Here is a 25100-nt window from a genome sequence, read left to right as displayed (position 1 = left end):
CAGTCTTTTGGCATTATTCCCTTGCCTAATGAATTTATACTGCAAATGTAAATAGTGGTCTGATATCTCTTTGTTTGCTTTTTTTTAATGAGAGTCAGCACAATTAATCCAGACTAGGGATTTCGCATTTTCTAATGTTCGACAATTTATAAATTATCTCTCCACTTTCCGTCTTAAATGTCTCAAATTCTTATATTTCTTATCATAATTTCATATCAGTTTTACTGAAGCAATGTATTTATTAAATACTTCTGCCTCTTCATCACCATTACCTGTGAATTTATCTTGTATTTTGATTGCATATAAATAATATGTGGCTATAAATTAATATTTAGAAAGTTGAAATTGGCAACAAAGTATAAGATTGATTTTTCTACTTGATGCACTTGCTGCTGTCTAAATGATATCCAGCATTTGTTTGTTGGAAGTCGTTATTAAAGAACTGCAATAAAAATTCATTTTACTTCAATTGAAGAGAGCCAGGAGAAAATTGCTTTTCACTCTTTATCGTGCTGTTACTTTGATATAATGGTGACACTGTTTTCTTCACCACACTTGTCTAATTTTGCATACCTACGCCATAACTTTTTGGTTGGCAACAAATTAGAATTAGAATTGTCTCACTTAATTCTTCTCTTGTAAACTTTAAGGTTTCCTCTATCTATCTTTTTGATTGTGATGTCTGGAACCTCCTGTGTTCCTCTCACTCTCCCCGCCCCCACCTCTAACTAACTCTAGTCCACCTTATTTTTGTTTGAGTCTGACACTGAAATATGAATTATAGACATTGTGTCAATACAAATCATTGCAGTTAACAAGTCATTTTGGTAGCTCCAATTTCCTTCCAATGAGGGAAGAATCGAGCTAACAAGAAGCATATCAGCCCCCACCTTCCAGTTCATCTGTTCAGTGATGAGGTCAAGTTTCAAAGTTTAGATGCCTGGACCATGTAGTTTCTCTTTGGAGGCTGTTACTTCTGTTTCTGTTGCCATGTTTGATTTAATAGGACAATGAATCTCATTCTTGTATCAACTTTGAAATGAATGAGGTACTTTTTGCAAGGTTTGTGAAGGTTTGTAGATAAGGTTGAGGTTTAGGGTCTAGGTTTGCTCGCTGAGCTGTAGGTTTGATATCCAGATGTTTCATTACCTGGCGAGGTAACATCATCAGTGGCGACCTCCAAGTGAAGCGAAGCTGTTGTCTCCTGCTTTCTATTGATATCTTTCTCCTGGATGGGGTTCCTGGTGGTTGTGGTGATGTCATTTCCTGTTCGTTTTCTGAGGGGTTGATAGATGGCATCTAGATCTATGTGTTTGTTTATGGAGTTGTGGTTGGAGTGCCAGGCCTCTAGGAATTCTCTGGCATGTCTTTGCTTAGCCTGTCCCAGGATAGATGTGTTGTCCCAGTCGAAATGGTGGATTTTTTCATCCGTGTGTAGGGCTACAAATGAGAGAGGGTTGTCTTTTTTTTGTGACTAGCTGGTCACCATGTAATCATAGCAACCCATGTAGTGTTGGGATACCCACAGTGTTCAAAAAAATTAATAATGGCCAAAAAGATGATTAGGTACCTTGGAGAAATTAATTCAAATCTAACCATCTATCTTTGATGCTCAGTGGCATTATACTTGCTGAATCTCCCACTATCAACATCCTGCAGTTTACAATTGACCAGAAAATGAACTAGGTTGGCTCTGTAAATAATGTGTCTACTATAGCAGGGTCAGAAGCTAGGAATTTTACGGTGGCTAACTTATGTTCTATTTCTTATCCTATGCTCCATCTACAAGGCACAATGTCTGTAATGTTCTGAACTTCATTCCAGGTTTCTGAAACAGCAACAATAGAAAAATAGTGATATAATACAAATCAGGATAATGTATAAATTAGAAAGGAATTTGCAGGTGATTCTGTTCCCATGCATCTACTAGCCTGGTCCTTCCAGGTGGTAGACCTTCAGGTTTAGTAGGGGCTGGTGATGGAATCTTAGGTGAGCTACTGCAGTGGTGTATATCTTGTAGATGACATGCAGTGATCCCACGGTTGGTAGTGGAGGAAGTAAATGCTAAAGGTAGTGGTAGAGTGCCAAAAAGGGAGGTTTGTTTGATTTGTACAGTATTGATTTTCTTGAGTATTGTTGGAACTGCATACGACCAGGCAAGTTGGGGGGGAGTAGTGTGCCTTATGTTGGTGCATAGGTTGGGAAGCACGAGATGAGTTACTCACCATAAAATTCCTAGCTTCTGACCTGCTATAGTAGACAGATTATTTCTTGGCTGCAAATGTGTTGCTGGTCAAAGCACAGCAGGTTAGGCAGCATCTCAGGAATTGATTATTTCTTGGGCAGATCCAGATCAATTTCTGGTCAATTGTAAACTTCAGAATGTTGATAGTGAAAGATTCCGAAGTATGATGCCATTGAGCATCATAGGCAGATGGTTAGAGTTGAATTGATTTCTCTCAGGTGCATCTTCTTTTTGGCCTTTATTGCATGTTGAAACTTTTTATCCTGTTATGTCTTTTTAATGTGATTATTTGTTCTTTCTTCAAAGTTGCCTTAAAATTCTGCAATCTCTAATTGTTACTGTGTTCTTGGGTTTAAGTCTTTTAAACTTTTAGTAAATCAATGCTGTTTTAATCTGTTTCATTGGAAGACTTTTACTTCTTTAAATAACAATACTCTAAGTTCTGCATTGTAACACCACTGTATCTCTGTACTATTTATACGATTCTCCCATCGTCTTCAATAACAAGTGCACTATAGTACAAAGCACCATTCAGGTAGAAGGAGAAAAGAGAAAGATGGTAGCTGTGAGAATAGCTTTAAGGCAATAGATACTGACCTCTCCAGAAGTGAGAATCCCAAAGGCTGTTTACCTACCTAAAGACATGGTTCAGGATATCTCTTTGAGGCTGGAAGGAATTCATAATTTGAGAGAAGGTGTTACTGACCAGAGCAGACCCCACAAAGTATATTATGGAGAAACCATAAACCCATCTATAGTTTTTAAAAAGGCAAGTATAAAGCCTTGCATTCTAAATATGATTCAATTGGTCCATCTCTAAGCTTTAATCAAAACACACTTTATTAGTTGTTGAGTGTGTGGTGCTGGAAAAGTACAGCAGGTCAGGCAGCACCATCAGGAAGGGCTTATGCTGAAGCGTCAATTCTCCTGCTCCTCAGATGCTGCCTGACCTGCTGTGCTTTTCGAGCACTACACTCTCGACTCTGATCTCCAGCATCTGCAGTCCTCGCTTTCTCCAAGCTTTATTCTTACAATACAGTTAAAATACTACAGAAGGAATTGGCATAACTTTAATCTATTGAAATACTTAACAAAACAATGTATTATTAAACCATTAATCATCATCTATTCCAATTTAGGCAGCATCCTATAAACACACTGTTGAGAAAAGCAATTCACAGTTATGATTCTCATGTGTTTTCTATCTTCAGTCAAGTAGAAAGAAACACCAAGAAAATCAATCTTCCCCTTTTGATTTTTAAGAGGAAGCCTGTCATCTAAAACTTCACTCTAGCAACAGAGAACGCAAGCTTTTAGCTCCTGCAGCCAGCAGAAACCTCCTCAACTAACTGACAGCAAAACCAAAACCTTCCTGTGTCTGTGTGAGCCTTGACCCCACCCAGTCGTGTTTCTATTTTAAAAAAACCCAGGGAGAACTCCCAGCTGTTTACCAACTGTCCATCTAAAGGAGACATTTTGGTACCTCTGTCACAACACCCTTCTGCAAGAGAAACAGGACAGATCACATCTCTTAAAGGCACAGCATGATCGCAAATAATCCAATTATCATGGTTAACTTACGTAACAATGATCAGTGAAGGTATCAATATGGGGGTGAGTAGCGATAAAGTTGCAATAGATTGTGTTGTGGAATCAGTATGGGTGGAAATGGGAAGTCGTTGAGAAAAAAATTCATGGGTGGATTCTTCTATAAGTCCCCAAAGAGTTGCTTCATTCTGGGTCAGAATATGGATCGGGAAATAATGGAGGCATATAAGAAGGACACAATGATTGTCATGGGTGATATTAATCTGTGTATTGCCTGGACAATCGGATGGATAAATGTGACATCAGAGATGAATTTCTAGAGTGTATAAGGAACTGTTTATTAGAACAGTATGTTGAAGAACTTACCATACAACAGGCTATTTTAGTTCCAGTAATGTGTAATAAGAATTAATTAAATATCTCATCATTAAAGATCCTCAAAAGACTAGCAATTAAAACAAGGTACAATTTCAAATTCAGATTGAGGGATAGCAGTCCAAATCTCAAATTAGTGTCCTCAACTTAAATACGGGCAATTGCAGAGATATAAAAAAACGTTTTCTAAAACCGGCTCTGATTTTTCAAGTCCTCATGAAACACGCTGTAAAATTTCCTTGGCACCTGTTTGTTTATGCATGAGACAAACTATTTTCTGTAAATTGAACATAAGAACTAGGAGCAGGAGTAGGCAATTTTGCCCCTTGAGTCCGCTTTGCCTTTTAATGCGATCGTGGCTGATCTCATCTTTGCTTCAACTCCACGTTTCTGCCCACTGTCCATAATCCTTCACTTCATTACTAATTAAAGATCTGTCCATCTCCTGTTGAAATTTACTCAATCAGATGTAAGGAAAATCTTTTTCACCCAGAGGGTAGTTGGGAATTTGGAACTCACTGCTTATAAGGGTAGTAGAGCCAGAAGCCCTAATAACATTCAAGAAGTATTTAGATGTGTACTTGCAATGCCAAGGCATACAAGGCTATTGGCCAAGTGCTGGAAAATGAGATCAAAACAGTTAGGTGGTTGCTTTTGACTGGTACAGACGACTTGGGCCAAAGGACCTCTCTTGTGTTGTAAATGTCTGACATTATGATAGTAAAATTTCACCTCTGTCAAATTATAGCTCAGTTTGATCTAATGCCAGCAGAGAAGATTCTAAACAATTGGCATGTTACAGTTCTGAGACACAAAACAGTTTGGATTACTTAGATATAACCAGTATGATGACTGATGTTTTGTGTTAAATAGTATGCTTGAGAACCATAATGTTCCATTGAATTATGGTTTGGTGGGATTGGGAAAGAATCTGACAAGAATGTAAAGGACGTTTAAGTGCATTCATCATTATTTGCAGGCCAACGCTCCAGCCATCTATGGCAAAGAAGAAGAGCATCATGTATTGAGAGTGCTCTTTTTAGTTTTTTGCAATAGAAGCTCAGCATGAACCTCAGAGTTTCAAGAAGTTGCAGTACTTGCCAGTATTAAATTGTATTAAACTTAACACAGAAAGTTGCTTCTGGTACATAATGGCTTAAGCACCCTTTTCCTGCAATTATTGTTCCAGCAATGCTGCTCAAATTGTTCTAGCAAGGGAACAATTAAATCTGCCCTTACTAACAGTAAATACTCTTGAATATTTTTAATAAATGCTTTTAGTCTCTAGCTCCTTTCTTTCTGTATCTAATTTGTTTCAAACTTGCCCTGTTTAGTTTTCCAGCATTCATCTTTCTCTGTTTTTGTCTTTCAATCTGTTTAGTTAAGGAGTTATACCATTGATCTCATTATTCATTGAGGTCCCAGATGCATGTTGAATTGTCACTGCCAGAAATTGATGGTGCAAACTGTTTATGGAATGAAAAGTGAGAAGGGAAAACTAAGTTCAATTTATGACATGAGGAAATGCACTCCCCTGGTAAGATCTGAGCTAATATCTCAGCCTGCATTGTGCTTCCAGAGAGGGACATAAAATAACAGTAGTGACCATTAAGCAACAAACTTTAGCTTTCCTGAAGAGAGGATGTGTTGGCATTACTTGGAAAATGAGGTAGAAAAATGGTAATTATTAAACGATGACAGCCAAGTTGTCATTTTTAAAAAATAAAATGTCCTAGTCAGTGTTAAGCATTACCTAAATTAAACCTGGCATTCTGTGGTCATCTGAGCAATGACGTATAATGTGGAGGTCAGTGTGTTGAGGAATGCTTTACAAGCAAATTGTTAGGCCAGGTAGATTTGACTGGAGGCATGAATATTAATTATGTGAAAGTATAATTTTGATAACTTCAAAATAGATTTTATTTTATTTCTCATGCTTCTTAAGTACACGTATGTCTCTATGCATTTGCATAGACTAAAACATATTCTCAGGTTAAGTGGTAAAGACGGAATAAATTTCTCATCTGAATCAGCTGGTGAATCATTGTAGTCTCTACCCCAGAGGGTTTTGAAAGCTCAGTAATTGAAAATGTTCAAGACAGAAATTATAAATTTCTGGAAGTTAGCATCATGAAGGAATATGCAGTTAGTGCAGAAAAGTGATATTGAGTTAGATAATCAGCCATTATCTATTGAATAGTGGAGCAGGCTTGATAGGTTTAATGGCCTACTCATGTTCCTATATTCCTATACACGCCTAAGACAGGGCATTATGATCAGTGACTATGTTGTCTAGTTGCTATTCAAAAGAAATGCAGTAGTTTCATTAAAGATCTTGCCATTGAGCCAGACAGCTTGGATGCCTGAATCTTTTCCCTGGCGTGGTTCCCACCTCTCTCCTGTGAAATGTGATCTCTGGCAGTTCCTGTGAAATTCAATGCAATAAAACATCCCACAGGGTAATCAATGATACATGGTAAATTCCAGGCCTAGTCATTTCTTACTTTGAACATTTTGTTTGTTTATCACCTTATAGGATCTTATAATTATTAAGAAGCAAGTCGAGAGGTGTTCTGCAATGAAGTCAGCGGTAAGTGTTAATGTTGGCTGAAGTAGATTCTTAAGCAGTTTATAAGTTTGAAATACTGTGGAAGGTGTGATCTAGGTAACATTGAGATTTACCCCTGCAGCCAAACCCTGAGCGTGCAGCTGTTCAATGTTCTATAAATGCCATTGATTCTCCTGTGCCGGCTTATAATATTCCAGATAAATGATATTGAGGATTCACTGCAGATAAATTCATCCTTAATGTAAGATGCTTCGAATGCACAAAGGTACTGCCTACTGAATCACTCCATATATAGTTATTTTTAATATTTAATGCTGGAAATAACATCAAATTATATTCTTTTTTTCACAAGGCTTTTTAGGTGGTTTCATTTAAAGGACTATTTTTCCAAGTAAAGTGCTCAGTGATGCATGTCTTACCCAGCGCAGACCAGATCTGAAAGCCAATTAATAGTGTGATTAGTCTCTAGTTACTGTTGACATTTATTGTGGAAGTTAGGATTACATTCAAATTGAGTACATGAAAGGACAATCTGTAGCAGACTGTTAATTCTGAAAGTAAGGTATAGTAATAACTATCTTGGAATTGATTATTGTATTATTATGTGTGTAGAGACCTAAATATTTAAAGAGAAGCTCAAACTCCCAATTATCACTTGAAAGATTTCTACCACAACATTACAATAAAAAAAGTAAGCATTACAAAATTAGATATGAAATATTAAATTATATTTTTGTAACAGTTAAAACCTAGATCAACAGGTCAGACCAATTAGAAATATAAACAGCAGCTAAATACAAAAGAATAGCTATGTACCTGGTAATTGTTAAAACAATTTTAAGTTATGGATTTTAGGAAGTCAGCTCTAAGACTTCTCTTTACCTCATTGTTATTTCTGGTAGATTTTATGCAATTGCAGGTGGATTATATAATTTGAGCTAATGCCTCTCCACTGTGGGTTCTGGTACACTGTACAGCACTTAGGCAAAAGTGAGGACTGGAGATTAGAGTCAAGATTACAGTGGTGCTGGAAATGCACAGCAGGCCAGGCAGCATCTGGGGAGCAGGAAAATCGATGTTTTGGGCAGGAGCCCTTCATCAGGACTTGCTCATTTAGAGTTGAACCCAGTAGCCAACCTTACCCTGCATTGTAGTCTCAGCACATCCTCTTTGCTGTTTGATTGAATGTCTTGTAATGATGGTTGATGAATGGAAGCAGATTGCTACTTCATTGTGTAAAGGTTTCTATTCTCCAGTGTATTTTCTAAAACTTCGAATGTCATAGCTTAAGTTAAGGCAAGCTCCAGTTTTGTAAAATAATTGCTGCACAATCTAGTTCACAATATTAAGTGAAGACTGGACTGAGACTTCACCGTTTAAACCCACTTTGTTTTGGCTAAACCCTTTCCACTCCGCTTTATTTAAAACTTAGTTAAAGATATATGTTTTGGCCGAACCTCTGGGCATTTGTGCTGATCTCTACCTTCCTTGTCAATTACGATCTGTGAAGCCCCTCTGGATAGTTTACCACAATTAACGAACAGGTTGTGTAGCAGTTATCACAACAGATTTCATGTAGATCAAAATTCTTAATTGTCTTAATATAACATTAGACATGTAGAGTGTACAGGCAGTCAGGACAAACATTGATATCCAACATAAATAACGAGCCATGTAAAAATAAAACAGAATCATTGATATCTGATTTAATGTATATGCCAAGGATTGAAATCAAATTCGCAATTTCTTATTCCTGTTGGTGTACATTGCCCCTTGATTAGATTCTCATTATACATGACTTACCCATTATCTTTATTGTACTCTAATTTTCTGTTATGAGGCTGGGAAATAATGTCGCAGGAAATTTAGAGCATTGCTGCAATATATTGTGTAAGTAAAGTGCCATCAGCACAGTGTAGTTGGTGGCTGTGAAAGGATTAATATTGAGCAAATTGGCAACAAGAATCGGACAAACAAACTTCTGTCCTGCACAATGCCGAACAAGCGACAACTTGACCATTGTAGGTTTTATTGCAATTGTACCCATCAGGTGAGTGCCCAGTCCATTTCCCACTTGAGAAGCTTTGTCAGATCAATGGTGAGCCATGTTTCACAGAATATCCATGCTTTGTCGTGCTCTTGTGGCCATACACTTGACAGAGCTAGTCCAGTTCGATCACAGTTAACTTCCTAATAATTGTGCAGCAAAGATCAACGAATAGTGAGTAGAAGTTCTGTTACTGAAGATGATCATTAACTGACAATTATGTGGCATGAATATTATGTCCTGGTGCAAACCCAGATCTTGTTTAAGTTCTGGTGTTGTCTGGCCTGTTTACTTCATTATGGAATGATATATACCTAAAGCTGGACACTGTGGAATCATCAGTTCTACACTATTCTTCAAAGAGAATGAAGGAGAGAGCATTAGAGAAACCAGTAATTCTGTAGTTCCCATCCATAACTCCCCTCTGCCCAACCCTGCTGTCCCCTAAACATCTGGGTCAATGTTGCACTGTAATGTTGTTGATTGATAATTATAAAGGAGTCTTAAGTAATCCTGATTCATGTAGCCACGACAGAAGGTGTAGCAATTTTGCTGGAAATTGAACTATTGGTAGGAAAATGTACAGAAAGATTTTTGGTCATTTATATCATAATTGCCCTGATTTGGACTGAGAGACTGTAATTTCTCCATTTGGTATACACATCTGACGTTGGGTGCAGATCCTGTACTTAGATGTACATTTCCTCACATGTTAAACCTGGTCAACAATTGAATCAGAGGTTCAGTTAAATATGACATCTCATTTCTGTCATTGTGAAAAATCACAGGTGCACTTGCAAGATAATGAACTTGAATTTATTCATTAAGCTACTAAAGGTTACAGATGGCACTTATTCACATTTCCTTAATCCGCCTTCTGGGGAACTATCTGACTTTATGATGTTGAATGGAGGGATAGTATTGCATGATACACATATGAAGGGAAAGTCAGTAGAAGTACATGCCATGAGATCACTGGGTAGTGCTTTATTAAAATGTTAGTGGCAAGGACCTAAAGTAAGATAGAAAGATCAATTTAAATAACAGCAAAAAGAGAAGCAAAATCGCAGTTCTGTTACATTCATTAGTCTAGTGAACAAATCAAGGTCTCTGATCCTGCAAGTGCTGCTGTCATTCTCACTCTGACCTTAGGTCCACTTGATCTGTTTACAGAGACAAGTTATAAATGGAGGGTTACAAATGCTATAAATAGTCACAAGTGAAATGAGCTGATTATTTACAAGAGATGACATTTCAAATGAGTCTTTTGTCAGGACCACATTATGTTATACCCATGTACCATTTATCTGTTCCTCCTATTTTAAAAAAAAAGTTTAAAATATTTTTCTTCAGAGCCAGATCACGCAAACATAACACTACTATAAAAGTTTCCATTCTTTACTAGCAATACAATATTGTCCTAGAAATATGGATTCATTGCATGAGGTTATTCAGCCCCCTTATGTCAGTTCTGGCTTTTTGAATGAGCTACCAAATTAATCTAATACTTGTGCTATTTCCCCACTGCCCCTGCAAATTTGTCACTTCAAGCATTTATCCAATTCTGTTTTGAAATTAATTACTGAATGTACTTCCATATTCCTTTGAGCCAAAACATTCCAAATTAGCATAACCTGCTCTGTTTGACAAATTTCCGATATCCCATTTCTGCTTTATGTTTCACATTTTCAGCTTCTCCCAACTCAGACTTCATGCAAAAAAGTAGAGCAAGAACCTGAGAAGACTTGATCAGCAACATCTCCATTTACAAACCCTTTTTCCAAAATGTTAGGTTCTTATGGCATTGCAGGATCTAACTTATAGAAGTACAAACATTGGTTTGTGATGATAGAATACAGGCTATAATGTTTAATGAGATGTATAACTCATGGGATATATTGTGATAAGAAATAAATATCCTGAATTTCAATGTAAATATTACCTTTTACCTCATCAGAGTGTCCTAATATGATTTGCATATAGGGGCCAGTCATTGTACTGCATTACAAGAGAGATGGAGTATAATTAGAAAAGTTTTGTTGCAGTTGCATTGAGAATTGGTGAGACCATACCTCGGTACTGTGTATAATTTTGATCTCCTTATTTAAGAAAAGATATACTTGCATTGAAGGTTGTTAAGTTAAGCTTCATTAGGTTGGTTTTTGGGATGAAGAGATTATCTGAGCAGGGAACATTAAGCAAATTGAGGTGGTGACTATAATATGGGAAACTGAATCACTTTATTTCTATCCTTACCTTATGCTCACATATATACACTTTTAGTAAGTAAGGGCCACCGGACTATGATCCAAAATAGAAATGGTGGTCAGTAGTGCCTCTCTCAACTAGGGACATTGTCATCCCACGTTTGAGCTGAGATTAACTAACTTCTATAACTTTTCAAATTATGGTAAAATCAGTGCCTCTATACTTTGTCATAAACCCACTTTATGCTGAAGCTTCTTTGGTATAACTTGTTTTTAGCATCTCAATTCAGTGTGTGTGATCCTTGGTTTTATCTGGTCACATTTTCTGTTTGTGGAAAACTCTTAGTTATTGCAACACTCTGCTCCCTAATCTTTGGTTTTTGTACAAAGGATGGCAGTACAGATTTCTGGTTGTAGCCCTCATTCTTTTGGCTAGCCTTATCACATTAAATATTTGAAAAGGTATCTCATGGAGAATAGTTTTGAAAGCTGTTAGGTGAAGTACAGATATTGATGACCGACATTCTGTGGAAGATGATTGTTCCCATGTAAAGGTGATGTGTACAAAATTGACTTCTGTAAATTACAATGCCAAATTGATCATTTTGCAGTGTTTGGATGGTCAAATTAAAAAATTAACAGTTTTTTTTAGTTATTTACCTTCATCACAATTGGGCAGAGGACATTTCAGTGAAAATGTGCACATTTTGTTAGAAAAATGAGCTTGGATAATTAATAATCTTATTTGTATTCTATAAATTCAGAATTATTTTTATTTCACAACTGCATTTCAAAATCAACTAAGGCTCTGATGTGAGATAGCCAGGAGGAGAAAAACATGCTAATGTGAAGTAACTTTAAAGATAGCAATACATCCAAATGTTCTGGAAAATACAGAGATCTGTATTTGTGTTACACTTACTCCTGATCACAAATTGCTCATTTTTCAACTGTACATTTATTGTGTCAGACTGATATTTTAAATGAGTTTTGCAGCTCAACTCCAAATCTCTTTAAATAACATTTGGCTGCACCTTATTAGTTGACTTCCAAAACTATCCATGTCAGCAACAAGCCTGGAAACTCTGTTTTTAAAACTTTGTATGACAGTGTTCCAACTCTTTACTTATTCAGATATACTTAGAACCTAATCATAATTTAAAATACAGTGATTCCTTACATAATTAGAGTAGCTAAATACTCATTTGGAGTCACCAGTATTCACACCCACAGTGTGACATTTTCAGATGAGGAATTCTTCGGGGCTTGCATAAAGCCCACTCAGTAATTTACAAAAATAGAACTTGTCAGTACAGTCCTCTTGTGCAGTCTCAGCCTTACTTGCACACAAATTATTATTCGTTGCATTCTGTATTATCTTTTTTTTCCTTCTGTGCTTCTGTTCAGCTGGGCAGTGAAGGCTATGCTGTGAGATCCACGCCGAGTCCTCAAGTTACAGAGCAGGTGAAAATTTGAATAAATGATTAGTTTGAAGTGATTTGCTTCTTGACTAATATTCTCTCCATTGCTGTGTTATTCTGTGGGATGTTGATCTATAGTTTGTTTACCTTGTCATGCATATAAAGAGAAATGAAATGTCATACCCAAGTTATAAATTGTAATGTTCTCTTTTTAATGGTTAACATAAGCTATTTAATCATTAACAAAATATTCATCAACACATCATATGGGTAGTGACCACCCTGGAACATGTTACCAGCTGGTTGCAAAAGTTTGTGATAAACTGACATTAGAGATAACATTTGGAATTGCTGGAAAAATGTATGATGTAAGTCAGCAAGAGTGTGTGAGAGAGAGAGATTCACTGGGTGGAATCGTTCATGACATTGAAGTTGTTGACTCATCTACTGCCTATTTCCAGAAATGTTTGTTTTATTTTGATTTGTTGTCATTGAATTTTCAAGAGTCCATTTAACATACCCATCACTTGTGATAACAGAGAAATGGATGGTTACAGATTGCTTGCCCACTGTCTGTCTTTTTCAATAATCAATGAAAAGAAATGTCAGATAGTAGTATAACGGGTGAACAATGTTCTGTCTATTTTATGCGGAATGTTTAAACCTGGTCAGAATGTTATATTTTGCTGACAAGAATATCATGCAGTATTAGGGATTATGGCATGATTATGTCTATTTTGGAGGCACTGTACAATTAATAATTGAAGGAATATCTTCCTTGTTGAGTTATGGAGCAAGTGTTGAAAATGAGGATGGGTGTAGTTGAAAATTTAGTTGGTGGTTGTCTCCTTATCTGACTGTGGATAGTGGCTATTACTGTTCTCTGTTCTTCCTTTAAAAGAAGATTTATGGTGAGTGAGCTTTCAAACATAGAACCCAGATTGTTTGGAACTTCTCTAAGTTTTATCTTAGTGCTTAAATTATTTGGGTTAGTTTTGTTCCATAGATGTTTCAGCCATGTGATTGTTCAACTTTTCCATAGCAGGAGCAGCTTTGCATCGTTTTGTTCATGTGTATGCTGCAGGAGATGTCCCTTTCCAGTGGTTGCCCCACAAGGCATCAAAGGTGGTTCTTAAGAGCTATTGGTTTTATGGCCTATTGACTGAAATCAAGATGTGATTAAAATAGGAGGAAGCTTTCCTATCTATTGTCTTCTAAAGTAGTTGATTTGAAATGGATTAGATTCAAAGAGAGGCAATAAGGATTTTGTGCAAAATCATAAATTGCTGGAAAAATTCAGCAGGTCAGGCAGCATCTGTGGAGAGAAAGCAGAGTTAACATTTCGAGTCCAGTGATCCTTCTTCAGAACAGCCCTTCTATTCTGAAGAAGGATCACTGAACCTGAATCATTAATTATGCTTTCTCTTCACAGATGTCTGACTTTTTGCTGAGTTTTTCCAGCAATTTATGATTTTGTTTCTGATTTCCAGCATCTGCAGTTTTTCAGTCTTTTAAATAGTGATTTCATTGTGGTTTTGTAAAAAGGACAGTTGTAGGAAAAAAACAGGTTTTGTATGGCACCTAATCCATGGCATTGGAAACAATAAAGGATTCCCTAAAGGTGACAGAGTTGGCTGCCTTAAAAGAAATTTCAGAACCAAGATCAATTGATTTTGGTGAGTTAACTGGAGGTAGCATTGCTGGATTGTGCTACACTTTGGGTTTAGAGGAACCACAAAAAGAGCTGAGTACTTCAGGACCTACAGTGTTGGAACTGGGAGATATTCAGCCATAGTTGAAGTGGCCAGACCGTGATGGAAGAATGAAGAAACTAATGGGAACAGAAAAAGATAGGAAAGAAAGATGGAATTAAGAAAACAGGAAATATAAATGAATTAGAATCTCAGGGAAAGCAAGAGAAAACATGAATGTAAGCTAAAAATGGTGCAGTTTAAACAAGAGATTTCAGATGTTGGTGCAGGCTCTGATGGAGAGAATCTGAGTCATTGAATTTGAAGTATAGTAAAGAAATGTTTAAATTTGTGTAGCCTCTACCAACATTTGAGAAGACAGCCAGGGCAAATGAATTGTCTGAAAAAGGACTGAACATTGTTTATACAGATTGATAAGTAGAGCACAGGAAATTTATACTTTGCTGCTAGAGGAGGTGTTTTTTGGCATTATGATGCAATGAAGAAAACTGTATTGGTTATAGATAAGCTGGTGCCTCAGGCATATAGGCAAAGGTCCCAGAATTTAAGAAAGCAGCCTGAGCAAATCCATATTGAATTTGAAAGGGTTAAGCAAAGTAATTTTTAGAGGTGAAGAAAAGGATTAGAATGTACAAAGCTCTTGGAGTGATTATTTTCTTAGAGGAATTTACAAACTCACTACCTTTCACAATAAGAAATCATGCTAAAGAACAAAGGGTTGCAACTGTTAGGTGGCAATATGACTGCCTTTTGAGAATTAATCTGTAAAACTACTGTTTTTTCCATCACCCTCATATATTCGACAGGCGTAGAAAATGGGAGAGTGAAAGTAGGGCAAGTAACCAAATGAATAGCTGGAAATGCCTCAAGGTCTCCTCATCAGATCCAAAAGGAAAGTACTGAGGATGGAGGGGAAATTAGAAACCAAGGTGTTTCCAATGTAACAGGGAGGGACAGATTCAGTTGGAATGCTGCAAGTTGAAAGGGTTTATTGGAGTTCATAGGATTGAGTCTGAAAAGGAAACTCAGAAGGAAAGACCATGGATCAGATGGTGAGAATGAGTGCAGAAGAAATCCATGGAATAGGTGAGAGACATGAAAGGTTTTTATGTAAGGGAAAGAGTCAAAGAAAGAATTCAAGTCCATTACTATTCTGAGATTGATTGGGGCTATTCAAACACTTGCTGGTGAAGCATTTTGTTTTCCCTCTAAAGAATTCATTCAAAGTCAAAGTGTTGGCAAATGGAATAGGTGGGGAATATAACCCACTTGCATTGTACAAAATCAGTTTGGAGAATGACTTGTGTTTGGAGTAATAGTAGTCAGGAAAGTTTCAAAAAAAGACCCATGGATGGAATTGATTTAGTTTTAGGGAATGATTTGGCAAGAGTGGAAATTGTAGCCTCACCTACAATCATGAAGAATCTCGTTGATACTAAAGGAACCGGTACTGTGAACTTTCCCATTATGTGTAGTGATGGCGAAGTAAGGGCCATCATCAGATGTCACTGTAGTACCATAAGCAGATATTTGGGTAGCTGCAATTCCAAATAAGAATGCAGATAGTTCAAAGGACATGGCATGTCTTTGGTAATTGAGGCTCAGGAAGCAGATCCAGCGTTATGCATGTTAATGAAGACCATTCACACTGAAGCTGAAGCTGAATGGGTTCCAGAGTACTACTGTATCAAAAAGAGTTTTGTTGAGGAAGTGAAGACATCTCACGGATCTATAGATTACGAATGGATGATAATTCAGTGAAAATGGTGCTGTCCAGATATTGCAAGAAACACATAAGGTTCTTATGGCAGGACATGTAGGATTATGGAAAACACTGGCAAGACTTCACAATGATGTTGTATGGTTATGTCGAACATGTCATACATAGCAATTGGTAGGAAAACATCAATACGTAATCAGCTGAGTGTGCTAGGTCCGACCATCTTCAGCTGCTTCATCAATGACCTTCCCTCCACCATAAGGTCAGAAGTGGGGATGCTTGTCGATGATGATAATTTTCAGCAGCATTCATGACTCCTGATACTGAAGCAGTCCATGTTCAAATGCAATAAGATCTGGACAATATCCAGGCTTGGGCTGACAAGTGGCAAGTAACAGTTACGTCACACAAATGCCAGATTATAATCATCACCAATAAGAGAGAATCTAACCACTAACCCTTGACATTCAGTGGTGTTACCATCACTGAATTACCCATGATCAACATCCTGTGGATTATCACTGATCAGAAACTCAACTGCACTCACCACATAAGCACAGTGGTCATAAGAGCAGGCCAGAGGCTAGGAATGCTGCAGTGAATAACTCACCTCCTGACTCCCCAAAGCCTGCCCAAAAGCACAAGGCAGGAGTGTGATGGAATACTCCCCACTTGCTTGGATGAGTGCAACTCAAACAACATTCAAGAAGCTTGACGCCATCCAGGAGAAGACAGTCCATTTGATTGGCACTACATCCATAAGCATCCAATGCCTCCACCACTGATGTTCAGTAGCAGTAGTGTGTACTATCTGCATGATGTACTGCAGAACTTCACCACAGATCCCCAGACAGCACCTTCCAAACCCACTGCCACTTCTACCTTGAAGGATAAGGGCAATAGATATGTGGGAATACCACTACCTGCAAGTTCCCCTCCAATCTTACCATCTGGGATGGCTACTTACCATCCTGACTTGGAAATATATCACCGTTCCTTCACTGTCACTGGGTAAAATTTCTGGAATTCCCTCCCTGATGGCATTGTGGGACAACTCGCAGCAAGTGGACTTCAGCAGTTTAAGAAAGCAGGTCACCACCACCTTCACCAAGGCAACTAGGGACGGGCAATAGATGCTGGCCAGCCAGCAATGTCCACCTCCCACAACTGAATACATTTTTAAAGATCAGCATCTTTGATACCTGTACCAAATTAGTGTTAGTGGATCATGTAGGACCATCACCAAAACACAAAAACAGGATACTAGGATTTCTCACAATCATGAACATGCCCAGTCGATACCCAGAGGTTGTTCCTGGTGAGTGCACTTCTTTGGCTGACTTAAAGTATTCTGTTCCCAGTGTTCAATTTAGGGGAGGCTAACTGTAATCTGATCCAACACCTCTCAGACACACCTGTGAATCAGACCAATTAGAAAAATAGGACAGTTACAGGATATCATGCCAGGAGCTTTGTTCTGTGACTGGCTTTCCTTTCCCTAACCCAGATCTGCTCCCTCCTGTAATGGCTTTAAGAGGTGTATTTTGCTCTTTTATATGGGAAGAAATTTTTGAGCCCTAGTTACTGAACTATCCATTCAAAGCTAGTAAAGTAAACTTTTGTGGCCCTTGAGGCTTTTTTAAGTTGGAAGAATAGAAACAGCAAGAATGGATGGAGTCAGGTTCCCTCAGAACCAGGGTTTTAATTTAGCTTTCAACAATTTTCTAAGGTTTTGAAGCTGCCATACATCTCTCCCTGCTACAGTAAAATGCTTGAGTTCTCTCTGTTTGCCAGAATTTTCTCCTGGTGTTCTTTCCTCCTTGACTGGAGAAACACTGCAAGTGAGACAATGTTTTACTGAACTTGCCTTTGCCAAGAGTATGTTTGTGGGATGTTACTATTTTGAATAATTGCTGTTTAGTTATTAAATAATCTACTACTCTTTTAAGTTTTCCAACAGAGTTAAAGTTATACCAATTCTACTTTCTTTTGTTTGTACTTTACTCAGTTTTAAGTAAAACACACTTTATTTTTATCCCTGGTTCATGTGACCAATTGAATTCTATCTGGAACACAGTACTTTACATATGCCTTTAAATAAGATTAAAGTTAGGGTTTATGCTGTTTCCTTGATATATTTGCAGGGGGTTTGGTCTGGTCCATAACAATGCAAAAGGGAGGATAAATGATCCTCTTTTAATTTTGCAGGTGGTAGAGTCATAGAGACATTCAGCATGGAAACAGACCCTTTGGTTTAACCCGTCCATGCTGACCAGATATTCCAACCCAATCCATTCCCACCTGCCAGCACCCAGCCCATGTCCCTCCAAACCCTTCCTATTCATATACCCATCCTCTTAAATGGTGCAATTGTACCAGCCTTCACCATTTCCTCTGGCAGCTCATTCCATACACTTACCACCCTCTGTGTGAAAAAGTTGCTGCTTAGGTAGCTTTTATATCTTTCCCCTCTCACCCTAAACCTATGCCCTATAGTTCTGGACTCCCCGACCCCAGGGAAAAGACTTTGCCTATTTATCCTATCCATACCCCTCATAATTGTAAACCTCTATAAGGTCACCCCGCAGCGTCTGACGCTCCAGCCTGTTCAGCCTCTCCAAATAGCTCAGATCCTCCAACCCTGGCAACATTCATATAAATCTCTTTGGAACCCTTTCAAGTTCCACAACATCCTTCTGATAGGAGGGAGACCAGAATTGCACGCAATATTCCAGCAGTGGCCTAACCAATGCCCTGTACAGCCACAACATGACGTCCCAACTCCTGTGCTCAATACTCTGACCAATAAAGGAAAGCATATCAAACACCACCTTCACTATCCTATCTACCTGTGACTCCACTTTCAAGGAGCTATGAACCTGCACTCCAAGGTCTCGTTGTTCAGCAACACTCCCTATGACCTTACCATTAAGTGTATAAGTCCTGCTAAGATTTGCTTTCCCATAATGCAGCACCATGCATTTATCTGAATTAAACTCCATCTGCCACTCCTCAGCCCATTGGCCCATCTGGTCAAGATCCTGTTGTAATCTGAGGTACCCCTCTTCAATGTCCTTTACACCTCCAATTTTGGTGTCATCTGCAAACTTCCTAACTGTACCTCTTATGCTCGCATCAAATCGTTTATGTAGATGACAAAAAGTAGAGGGCCCAGCACTGATCCTTGTGGCATTCCACTGGTCACAGGCCTCCAGTCTGAAAAACAACCCTCCACCACCACCTTTGAGCCAGTTATGTATCCAAATGGCTAGTTCTCCCTGTATTCCGTGAGATCTAATCTTGCTAATCAGTTTCCCATGGGGAATCTTGTCGAACGCCTTACTGAAGTCCATATAGATCACATCTACCACTCTGTCCTCATCAATCCACTTTGTTACTTCCTCAAAAAACTCAATCAAGTTCGTGAGACATGATTCCCACACACAAAACCATATTGACTATCCTTAATCAGTCCTTGCCTTTCCAAATACATGTACGTACTGTCCCTCAGGATTCCCTCCAACAACTTGCCCACCACCAACGTCAGGCTCACTGGTCTATAGTTCACTGGCTTGTTCTTACCACCTTTCTTAAACAGTGGCACCACGTTAGCCAATCTCCAGTCTTCTGGCACCTCACCTGTGGCTATCGATGATACAAATATCTCAGCAAGAAGCCTAGCAATCACTTTTTTAGCTTCCCACGGAGTTCTAGGGTACACCTGATCAAGTCCTGGGGAGTTATCCACCTTTACCCATTTCAAGACATCCAGCACTTCCTCCTATGTAATATTGACATTTTTCAAGATGTCACCATCAATTTCCCTGCAGTCTACATCTTCCATATCCTTTTCTACAGTAAATACTGATGCAAAATACTCATTTAATATCTCCCCCATTCTCTGTGGCTCCACACAAAGGCCGCCTTACTGATCTTTGAGAGGCCCTATTCTCTTCCTAGTTACCCTTTTGTCCTTAATGTATTTGTAAAAACTCTTTGGATTCTCCTTAATTCTATTTGCCAAAGCTATCTCATGTCCCCTTTTTGCCTTCCTGATTTCCCTCTCAAGCAGCTCCTACTTCCTTTATACTCTTCTAAGGGATTCACTCGATCTATCCTTACATATGCTTCCTTCTTTTTCTAAACCAAACCTTCAATTTCTTTAGTCATCCAGCATTCCCTATACCTACCAGCCTGTCCTTTCACCCTAACAGGAATATACTTTCTCTGGATTCTTGTTATCTCATTTCTGAAAGCTTCCCATTTTCCGGCCGTCCCTTTACCTGCGAACATCTGCCCCCAATTAGCTTTTGAAAGTTCTTGCCTAATACTGTCAAAATTGGCCTTTCTTCAATTTAGAACTTCAACTTTTAGATCTGGTCTATCCTTTTCCATCATTACTTTAAATCTAATAGAATTATGAAATGAAATGTTAAATATAATAAGCATAAAGGGGGTTAAAACAGACTTCAGGAGGACATGAACTGGTGAAATGGGCAAATATATAGCTGATGAAATTTAATGTAGGGAGGTGAGGCATTTCGGAAGGATGCTTAGAACCAATGTAAACTAAACTGTACCATTTTGAAGGGAGCATAGGATTCAACAAACTTGCATCTGTAGGTACCTAATTTTTTTGAAGCTGGTTGGACAAATTAAGCTTGCTAATGAGTTATTGGTTTTATTAATTGAAGGACAGTGGAGATAAGCAACAAAATTATGTTCTAATTTTGTGGAACACTAGCTGATCATTAGCTGGATTATTATCTTCAGTTCTGGGATGGTGCTATGAGTGAGCAGTTTTAGTTATATGGAGTTTTGGAGGAGCTGCGCTTGTTCTCTTTAAATTTGGGATGGAGGGATTTGAAAGATGCTTTCAAATTCATGCAAGGTTTATTGGAGTATATAAATGAGAAACTGTTTCTAGAGGCTGAACAATCATTATTCAGAACACAAGTTTAACTTAGGTAAAGAAGTAGAGATGAAATGAACAACTGTTTAATCATTGGTGTAATTGAAATGCACTGCATCAAAAATTGTGGAAACATATGCAGTAGTCCTAGAGATTTCAGCATGGAAACAGACACTTCAGTCCAACTCATCCATGCTGATCAGTTATCCTAACCTAAACTACTCCCATTTGCCAACACTTGGCCCATATCCCTCTAAACCCTTCCTATTCATATACCCATCCAAATGCCTTTTGAATGCTGCAATTGTACCAGCATCCGCCACTTCCTCTGGCAGCTCATTCCATACACGCACCACCTCTGCTTGGAAAAGCTGCCCCTGAACTCCTTTTTATATCTTGCCCTCTTGTCCTAAATCTATGCCCTTTAGTTCTGGACTCCCCCACTCTAGGGAAAAGACTTTATCTATTTATCCTATCCATGTCCTTCATGATTTTATAAACCTTTGTTCATCCATCAACACATAATGAATGAAGATTTACCAACCTTTCCCAATGCCATGGCTGTTACCAAGTAATTGATTTTCATAATAAAAATCTATGCTATTGGAAAATGCAAATCCAAAAAGGTGTGTCTACAAATGTTTGTGTCCCGTATAAATAAATATATATGCTGAATGTTAAAAACTAATTTCTTACTTTGGGTTTCATAAGAGTAATTTTAGAAGTCATAATCCTGTTCTGTCCCAAATGCTCTTGAACTTTTAAATCCAGATCTTTTCTTTGACTACTTATTGTCATTTTTAATACTATATCAGTTTTCTATTCTTTGAGTGTCTCTCTTGTACTTCATTTTAGATTGGGAAGGTTACATTGATTATGTTTGCTTGCGTCGTGTCTGTCCTTTATTCACCATCAGATGTGATATTTTGCTGACTTCTTTTAGCTATGATATGAGAAAATGCCATGAAGCCATTAAAAACAAATCTAATTAACATATAATCTGCTGTTCTTCATTGTTATCATCAACACTGTCAACATCTTTGATAGGACAGAAAAACTAATTTAAAAATTATTTGCTTTTTTATTTATATATTAAATTCATAGGTCCATGTTAATGAAACAGCTCAACCCCTGGCTTTCACATTTATACCATCTGTTCGAAGACTTCCTGTTCACATTCAGGTCATCAATACCACCAGATCCTCACCTTGTCCTAGAAAGCAACAAAAAGCATCCTCAATAATGAATGAGGTAATATCATAACTTTTGACATGCATCCTTTTCTTCCATGAAACAGATGATGTTATTAAGTGACTTCCTCCACCAATAGAATGCAAACTATGATGTCCTAATACAGATTGTTTGTGCTGCCCTCTTAATATTAATAACAATGAGTATCAAGTCAATGCTCAATGCCTTCATAGCCTTGCTGTCTTGATGTATATTTAGATCATCTTCTCCCACACTACATTGGGTGACTATTTTCCTAAAATAATTACCAAACTGCATTTATCATATTTTAAATGGTTTTACGATGTTGAAAATCATATTACTATTACTGCATGTCCTCATGATTTGAGGGGAGCTAGTGTTGGACTGGGGTGGACAAAGTTAAAAATCATCGAGTAAAAAGTGAAGTCTGCAGATGCTGGAGATCAGAGCTGAAAATGTGTTGCTGGTTAAAGCACAGCAGGCCAGGCAGCATCCAAGGAACAGGAAATTCGACGTTTCGGGCTAAAGCCTTTCATCAGGAATGAGGAAAGTGTGTCCAGCAGGCTAAGATAAAAGGTAGGGAGGAAGGACTTGGGGGAGGGGCGATGGAGATGTGATAGGTGGAAGGAGGTCAAGGTGAGGGTGATAGGCCGGAGTGGGGTGGGGGCGGAGAGGTCAGGAAGAAAATTGCAGGTTAGGAGGGCGGTGCTGAGTTCGAGGGAATCGACTGAGACAAGGTGGGGGGAGGGGAAATGAGGAAACTGGAGAAATCTGAGTTCATCCCTTGTGGTTGGAGGGTTCCCAGGCTGCCCCCACCCCACTCCGGCCTATCACCCTCACCTTGACCTCCTTCCACCTATCACATCTCCATCTCCCCTCCCCCAAGTCCCTCCTCCCTACCTTTTATCTTAGCCTGCTGGACACACTTTCCTCATTCTTGATGAAGGGCTTTAGCCCGAAATGTCAAATTTCCTGTTCCTTGGATGCTGCCTGACCTGCTGCGCTTTAACCAGCAACACATTTTCAGCAAAGTTAAAAATCACACAACACCAGGTTTTAATCCAACAGGTTTATTTGGAAGCACTAGCTTTTGAGGCACTGCCTCTGCACCAGGTGGTTGTGATGAAAACCACCACCTGATGAAGAGGCGGTGCTTCTAAAGCTAGTGCTTCCAAATAAACCTGATGTATTATAACCTGGTGTTGTGTGATTTTTAACTTTTTATATGTTCTCCGATAACTATTGATGTGACTTTTTAATAGGATCAGAGCTTATTCACAAATGGCTGTAATTAATAGATGTTTCAGTTCTAATATAATCTCACCTGCCTCCACATACTCTGTTCCTCTGTTCCCCGCCTGTTCTTGTGGTTGTCTAAGTGCCTCTTAAACTTTGCTGTCGAATCTGCTTCTATCACCTCCCTGGTCCTGAAGCCCCTTTAAAATGCATCTTTTATGCGCTAATGTTCTGTGTTGTGGATTCATTATCTCATAAACATTATCATCTGAATCTAGGAGGAAAACAAACCAATCTATTGAAAACTTTTCTTGCAGACTTTGCATATCACTGAAGAACTGCCCTCAGCTGATGTTACGATAACAGATACCATTGATAGAAGAACTCCTGTGCAACAGGCGGAGATAAGCCAAAGCTGGTCGAATAAGGGAGGGGATGTTCCTGCTGAAGAATCTGGATCGTTAGAAGGGATTTTCAAAGCTGAACTTGTATTCTTAGCAGATTCATATGGAACTGATAGGGATTGTTACTCAGGAGAAAATGAAGCAGAAGTCGATCTTTCAACAAAAAAATTACCTTTGTCAAGTCTGTCTCCAAATTCATTTGTTGATGACAAGAATGGCTCTATTCAAAAAGAGCTAGAAGTATATGAATCAAAGTCCCCTATGTTACAAGATGCTGAGCAGAAAATGAACAGGGCTCTTCAAGAGCCATTCTTTCAGGCAAGATAACATTTTTATTTATTCATGTTCTGTTATTTTCATTTAAATGAAATTGAATATTCAACTGTTTCATATGCTGTCACTGAGTCAAAATTGTGGAACTCCCTTCCTAACAGCTTTATGTGTGTACCTATACCCCAAGGACTTCAGTGGCCCAAGAAGACAGCTCAACATTTATGAAAAGCTTCGCCAGTAAACCCTTATCCCATGAAAGGTTTTTTTGAAAATTCAAAACTTTAACTATTTGGTATCTAAGAGCAGTGATTGAAACATTAGCAGTGGAAAATGCACAGTATTGCTTGGGAGCAGTAATTCATGGAAAGGTATGGCAGTTTTGAACTGTTCACAGTGTCAGTCAAGTTCCATTAAGTTAAATCAAGTTAAAATGACAGGTTGACTCAGTCCTTATTTCTTCTGCTTTTATTTCAATATTTTAATACAATAAACAGGGACAGGATCCTCTGACAGTTACTATTTTTTAAGCAAATCATTCCTCCTTATACATTCAAATGTTCCACTTTTTCCTTAACTCCATGATTGATTATAGGTTTCTGTATTGTTTTTATGGTGCATCAATCTCTCCTTGACCAATCCCTCTTTTGGTTAGTAGTAAATGCATTCTCAAGCTCCTGATTTATTCTAGAGCTGAGTTAACTGGCAACCTCGTCTTCAACTAAAACATTATTGTATATTTCAACCATCCTTTCCCTCTATTTTTTAACTAAACTCCATCATTCCCATGTCTGAACACTTCTCACAGTTTTAACAAAGATTATTTGGGAGTAGAACTTGCGCACGGAATTAGTAGATGGAGCATGGAAATTGAGCAAGTTATTAATGAACACATTTGGGAACTGTACAAAGTGTTGGAGTTTAGTTGTGAAATCAGCATTAATGGACAATTACATAATGGACAAAATAGAAATCAATGATGAATGGTTAAATTAATAGAGGGAAGTATGCCTAAAATCACAAGAAATTTCTTCACCCAGAGAGTGGGAACCTATGGAATTCAGTATTACAGAAAGCAGTCAAGGCCAAAACATTGTGTAATTTCAAGAAGGAATTGGGTCTAACATTTGGGGCTGTCGTGATCCATGAGGAAAGGTGGGACCAGGCTATTGAGTTGGATGATAAGCCACAATCATAATGTAGGGTGGAGTAGGTTCAAAGG

General features: G+C 38.2%; 1 protein-coding gene across 1 annotated transcript in view; it reads left to right on the top strand.

Annotated features, from left to right (window-relative positions):
• The window catches only part of LOC132835919 (muscular LMNA-interacting protein-like), a 31573-nt gene extending 7638 nt beyond the window's left edge, over window positions 1-23935 (top strand). Inside the window, exons 2-5 of the mRNA XM_060855033.1 lie at window positions 6705-6758; window positions 12399-12455; window positions 21861-22007; window positions 23522-23935. Coding sequence (XP_060711016.1) covers window positions 6747-6758; window positions 12399-12455; window positions 21861-22007; window positions 23522-23935 — 630 coding nt within the window. The 5' untranslated portion in view covers window positions 6705-6746. The remainder of the gene's footprint in view (window positions 1-6704; window positions 6759-12398; window positions 12456-21860; window positions 22008-23521) is intronic.
• The last annotated feature ends 1165 nt before the right edge of the window (window positions 23936-25100 follow it).

The sequence above is a fragment of the Hemiscyllium ocellatum genome, chromosome 3 (genome assembly GCF_020745735.1).
Source record: "Hemiscyllium ocellatum isolate sHemOce1 chromosome 3, sHemOce1.pat.X.cur, whole genome shotgun sequence".
NCBI classification, from domain to species: Eukaryota; Metazoa; Chordata; class Chondrichthyes; order Orectolobiformes; family Hemiscylliidae; genus Hemiscyllium; species Hemiscyllium ocellatum.
The sequence above is the reverse complement of the archived record's forward strand: the minus strand, read 5'-3'. Positions and strand labels throughout refer to the sequence as shown.